This window comes from Prosopis cineraria, unplaced genomic scaffold, assembly GCF_029017545.1.
Source record: "Prosopis cineraria cultivar Desert tree isolate PC_DT_omini unplaced genomic scaffold, ASM2901754v1 PC10, whole genome shotgun sequence".
Taxonomy (NCBI): Eukaryota; Viridiplantae; Streptophyta; class Magnoliopsida; order Fabales; family Fabaceae; genus Prosopis; species Prosopis cineraria.
In genome coordinates, this window is record NW_026555341.1 from 39306097 (window position 1) to 39312487 (window position 6391).

The 6391-nt window shown below is 34.7% G+C and overlaps 1 protein-coding gene across 1 annotated transcript; it reads right to left on the reverse strand.

Annotated features, from left to right (window-relative positions):
- Window positions 1-4191: 4191 nt before the first annotated feature.
- Window positions 4192-6156, reverse strand: LOC129321479 (transcription factor TCP7-like). Its single transcript, XM_054967246.1, has one exon. It carries the CDS (start codon window positions 5864-5866, stop codon window positions 5057-5059), a length of 810 nt encoding a protein of 269 aa, XP_054823221.1. The 5' UTR covers window positions 5867-6156; the 3' UTR covers window positions 4192-5056.
- Between the last annotated feature and the right edge of the window lie 235 nt (window positions 6157-6391).

Genomic DNA, 6391 nt, shown 5'->3' on the forward strand with positions numbered 1-6391 from the left:
GACAAAATTAAAAAGTGAATTATTTTTGACATAATTTGATTATGCTAACTAACATACCTTAATTTTGATAAGTTGATTAAAAGTTATTTATAAAAAAAATACCAAGAGCATTATCTTAGTGATTTTCTATTATCATTTTCTCTTATCCCAAGTGTAGAAGAACCAATGAATAGAGTCGAGAATAAAGGTTGAATTTAAAGGCCGAACTTGGAGGTCCTATTTAAATAAGGATTCAAGTTTTAAAAATTAATTTTTTTTTAAATAATCAGACTTGAAGGCCTAACTCTGATAAATCCTGTGAAAAAGGGCTCAGGCTTAAGTGGCCCTTCAAGCCCTAGTAAGCTCAATTATTTTTATATACATACACACATACATATATATATTTGATTGATAAACATACACACATACATACATATATTTGATTGATAATAATATAATTCGGTTAATAGTTATTGTAGATGATGAAGAAGAAGTTGTAAAGATAATTAATATTAAATCTCCACCTCTATCTTAACAAGTAGATCTACATCTAAGAGATTTAATATTTTATTTTTAGATGATGATGATGAGAAATATTTAAATTCACATTGATGAAGATTTTAATCTTCATCTTAAATTTAAAATTTTAAATTTTTATCAAATTTTATGTTGAATTTTTTGTGAGGCTTTAATTTATTTTATGTTAAATTTTAAAATATTTTATTAAAATTAAAATATTATTTTTTTTTTGAAAAAAGGATTGAAGAACTCGACCCTGAGGCCATGTTTGGTATGATGGAAGAGTTTTTAATGGAATCGGAATCGGAATCGGAATCGTAATTGGAATTGGAATTGGAATAGAATTGGATTTAAAAGTATGTTTGGTATAATGATGGAATCCTGATATAATTTTAATAAAATATAAGTATTTAAAATAAGAAAAGACTAAAGTGTCCTTTTTAAAATTAAAAAAAATTATATTGAAGGAGAGAGAAGGGGCAAATTGGAGAAAAGGAACCATGAAATTGGATTCCATGATGCATATGATGGAATTGGATTCCATCAAATTTCCTTGAATCCTGATTCCAAAGAATCATAATTATTGCATACCAAACACACATGTTAACAGATTCCATGTCCAATTCCATTTCTTTTTCCATGATTCCAAACTACCAAACGGGGCCTGAGTTCTTTAAATAAGAGCTAAGTTTTAAAATTAATTTAAATTTTGAGTAATTGAGTTTTTAGATCAAAGCTCCTAAAGATCAGGACCATAAAAGCTAACCTCTTAAGGACCGAGTATGTCCTAATTCTCACATCTAACAATGGAAGGCCCCATGAATGCGTATTAAAATTGGTTGCGATCCATGGTCTGTTTTATAGGAATTACGTGGCCCATTGTAAGTGGCCCAGGTGTGACTATCCCGTGTCAGATCGTCCTATGAAAGTTTAAAATTGTGGTCCCGAGTCATGAGAATCTGTTTTAACTTGTCTCACCACTCCACTTAATTTCTGGGACCCATCAATAATTGGGACCTCAGTGCCTCACCCTTCTGTTTTATCAATAATTATTCCTAAAAAATACCAGCATCCCTGTTGAAAATAGTAATATTAGGAAAATTTAGAGAGATGAATCTAATACTGTTAAAATTCATTATAAAAAACTATAAAAATTAAAATTGAGTTAAAAATTAAGATAAGTGTAATTGACTATTGCAACTTATGTAAAATTTGTTATTGATACCTTAAAATTAATGTGAGGTATTGCATAAGTTAAATAATGTGGAGTACAATTTTTTTACAAAACTAAATTTGTGCTCATTTCAATTCTACATAAATAAAAACAAAAATATAGCATTAAATTTAATTAAATTAAAAAAATAATTAATTGAACATAATTTTAAAATCATTACTTTTTAAAAAATTAAATCAATATAATTTAAAATATATTTAAGGTTAATGAGCAAAATAAACCCTGAACTATTACTCAAAAAATATCCTGGATCCTGAACTCTTAAAATGTACAAAATAAATCCTAAATTTTTAAATTCATAGCAAATTAAATCCTACCATTATCTTTTTTTAATGATGTTACTGTCCACTGTTACTGTTCGCCATATGCTACAGTTAATTAGCGTCACAAATTCTAAACTATTACACGAATAATGTCCTGAACCTTGAATTTTAAAATTTCAAGCATATTACCCCCACTATTTATATATAAAACGTTGACTATTATGCAGACTAAATTAGTCTTATCGTAGCTCGCCACGGTGAATGCATCATTAGCCGGGTGAATGACCCATAAATTTGTGAAATGACATTTTATGCCCTTTTTGTAATTTTTTTCAAATGATTGATATCTCATGTTTCGCATGCTATATGACTCTGATTTAATCTAATTTTGAATAATAATTTTTTAGTTAATGATGAAATCCCATTAGAAAATAAATTTAAATATAATAAAATTTTAATTAACCAATTACTTTGGATTTTAAAATCATTGATAAAATTGTCGACTTTTATATCCATCGTCTGCAAAATCCTCTAATACTTAAATTTCTTTTCAAATGAGATCCTAAGTTTTCATTGTTAAATAAATAAATATTATTTAAATAAAATTAAATCAGAGTCATAGAGTATATAAAAGCATGAGATACCAATCGTTTGAAAAACATTACAAAAAAAAAGAAGCAAAAAATATCATTTTACAAAATTATGAGTCGTTCGTCATAGTCAACGATGCATTCACCACAACGAACCACGCTAAAGCTAATTTAGTTTACATAATAGTAAACATTTTATACATAAATAATGGAGATAATTTGCTCAAACTTTTAAAGTTTAAGGTTCAAGATGTTACTCACATAATGGGTTGGGGTTTGTGGTACTAATTATTTGAAACCCACGGTAAATAATAATGACGTTAAAAAAAAAGATAGCAATAAAGTTTAATTTGTTATAAATTTAAAATTTTAAAATTTATTTTACATATTTTAAGAGTTTAAAGTCCAAAACGCTTTTCGATCCAAAATTCAATGCTTATTTTGTCCATTAACCCATATATTTATTTGTTTATTTACAATAACATAACTATCAAATTCAATTTGATTTATGGTTAGAAGCAATATAAGAGATTTGATTAGGGGAAATTTCATATTTTTAAATTTTAAATTTTGATATTTGGTACTTTTAAATAATTATTATTTTTAAAATTCTTTCTGATAAATATTATTTTCTCTATGTCCTCAACAATAATTTTCCTTAATATTTAGTTAAAAAATATTATACGTATATATATATATATATTATATAACTAATAAGTCTTCATAATTCGAATGGAATTTAAGTTATTTGTGTTATTTTATCTTTGTCAATATTTTTAGTTACTTGTCCGAAGGGGACATGCCCTTCTTTCAATGATTCAGCTGTCTTAAGGCAAGCTTTAGAGACCAAGCACTTTTTTTTAAAAAAAAAAAAAAAACAAGAGAGACTAAGTACTTTGACTGGCACCTTTCAATAAGTAAAATAATTGAAGCATGCATATTGATGTAACAAAATTGTCAAGATCAATGTGTTCTTTTAACATGTATTAGGAGATGAATGTGCCTTACACTAATATTTTGCACTGTTTGTGATTTTATGAAATTTTTATGGAGATAAAATCAAGAGGTAGAAATACACGGTAGTTTCAGAGGTGTAGCGAAGCATGACTCAGATTTTCTATTTCTCAAGGAAGAATGACTCATTTGGAGTGAACATTGATTATCAAATCAAATTTTACTCAAGATACTGAGGATCATTTTCCTGACACAACATAAGAAGAGCCGCAAGCAGCAATAAGCCAAAGCCACAAAGACCAGGTCAAACATAAAAGTAAATTAACAAACACCATGCATTGTTTTCTTTACCCCTTCTGCATTTGTAATATCTTGAACATAATAACATGCTGTAAGTTGTATCTATACTTGAAAGCCGAAGTACAAGTTATGAGAAATTGTAAGAGAAGATCATGGTAATCACAAAACGTAGCAGCAACGACAGTTCACCAAATCAAACCAATACGGTTTTAAAACTGAACCTTCAGGCTCAAAGAAGGTTGAATAAAGCATGTAGTATTGAAAATCGAACATACATACATGGGAAAGAAGGGCAAAGGTTGAATAAAGCATGCAGTAATGTATAAGTTCATATACATACATGCAAGGGAAAGAAGGGCAAAAAAGATGGGTTTTTATTCACATCACTGGCACCCCAAAACAATCCACTTAAATACAATATAACACATTATTCTCACGCCGATGCATGAAGCTAACAAATGGCTAATAAGAATTGCAGATAAAAATCTCAAAACAGAGAGGTCTTGCAGAGAAGAACGAACCAGAGCTTTGTTCATCTTTCACACACCAGTCACCTCTGAAAACAACTGATAAGACCAACAAAGAGCGTGAAAGTGGAGGAGAGAGCATAATTCAGCAGTACTGACAATTTAATCTGACTTTCTCATTCTACATTGGAACCTTGAGACCTCCAACAAATTGGGAAGACTAGAACTGACCTGAGTCTTTTAACTTGTTGGCACAAACTCTAGGCATTATTGACTAATCACTTCTACTTCAACAATGAACAAGCTTGTCAGTCAAAAGCCCCATTGAAAAACAGATGCAATCCCATCATCCCAACTCCCAAGCTTTGACTTGGACTTGAAACATTCTCTTAACACAATAAGGAACATTATTAACCCTACTGGACTTGTTTGCATACTGATCGAGGTTCTGAAATCCGCTTCCAGCCTCAATCTTGAGTTATTTTTAAATGTGAGTCTTCCTCTATCTCTCTCCTTCAGCTTCGCCAACACCCCAGAATCTAAACAATTTTGAACTCCTAAAAATCCTAATTTGAATTCCATAATTCATGGACTACTTCACTCAACTAAGAACCCAAAACGAACTCTAATCCTAAATAATTACTACTAAGAAATTCTTCTGCTTTCCACACACATGAAAGCCATAAAGCCATACACAACAAATATATATACCAACAACACCCCCACCCTCCGCCGCCGACTCCGCCAAAATTATCGAGGCTCGTCATCTCTCCGACCTGAATTTCCCGGCCCACCCGACAACGAAGCCAGCAAATTCAGATGTCCTGGAAGGTAATTACCCAATCTAGCCGCCGACGCCTCGCCCATGGCTGCTTGCTGCTGATGATGATGAACGAATAATGAAGCGTGCTGCTGTTGCGACACCGACACACCCGCCGGCTGCACCACCATATCTGGAGGTGGAGCGGGCCCAGCAGCAAAGCTCCATACCTGGCTGAAGTCAGGCCTTGCCGGAAGTGCCCACAAGCCAGCTGGTGTCGTCGGCCCCACTATTGACCCAACTGTGGGTCCCACGGAGACGCCATCATCCTTGGCAGCGTCATCATCGGTGGTCCGTATGCGCTTTCCGAGTATGAAGGGTGTTGGACCCAGCAGGGTAGGCTTATGGTCAAGAGAAGTAGAAGTGGTAGAAGACGACGACAGCGAGTTCGAACCTCCTCCGCCGCCGCGTACAGAGACTGAAACGGTGGAGAAGCTCGCAGGAGTGGTGCCTGTGCCGGTGGCGGCTATGATGGAGGGTTCGGCCTGGCGGAGGAGCCACTCGATGGTTTGACCGTCGGATTTGTGACCCAACTCACGCGTGAGCTGGAAGACACGTGCGGCGCATATGATCGGCATGCGAATACGGCGACCTCGGCCGTCGACCTTGCTATGACGGTCCTTAGACGGCGGCTTCTTAACGGCGAGAGCGCCGTTTCCAGAAGACGACTGCTGCTGCTGCCTCTGCGGGTCAATGATAGCGCCGTTGCCGTTGGTGGTAGTTCCGTCAGAGTTAGACATGGGTCTTGCTCTCTCACTTGACTCCCAGCAACACAGCTCAAACCCCAAGATAAGGAGGGGGGGGGGATGAATGGAGGTTGCGAGGGTGGGGTGGGAGTTGAGGGATGAGGAGAGAGATTAGAGAGAGAAGGAAGAGTGGACGAGGGTTTTATTCAATTCAGTGTTGAAGAGAAGGGTGAGGAGAGAATGAAGTAAGGAGGGTTTGTGAACGGAAGAGAGAGATGAGAGGGAGAAGAGGGAACAGAGCTCTAATCATTGAGCGGCAGGAGCTGGTGGAGACAGGGTTTGGGCACATGGGCTGTGGCCCCACCTCCTACTGCTCTACTTTCTTTCCTCCCCCTCCCTTCTATCCCACGCGCCTCCCGCATATTTCTTTTTAACGCTTTTTGGCCTTTGGGACATTTGAAGTTTTCAACATCAAATGACAAATCCCTGATTGTGCATACACCTAGTGTACATTTTTAGTCATCACATTTTTTAGAAAATGAAGAGGATTTGTTCATCAATTTTCAATTTTGTTAAGAT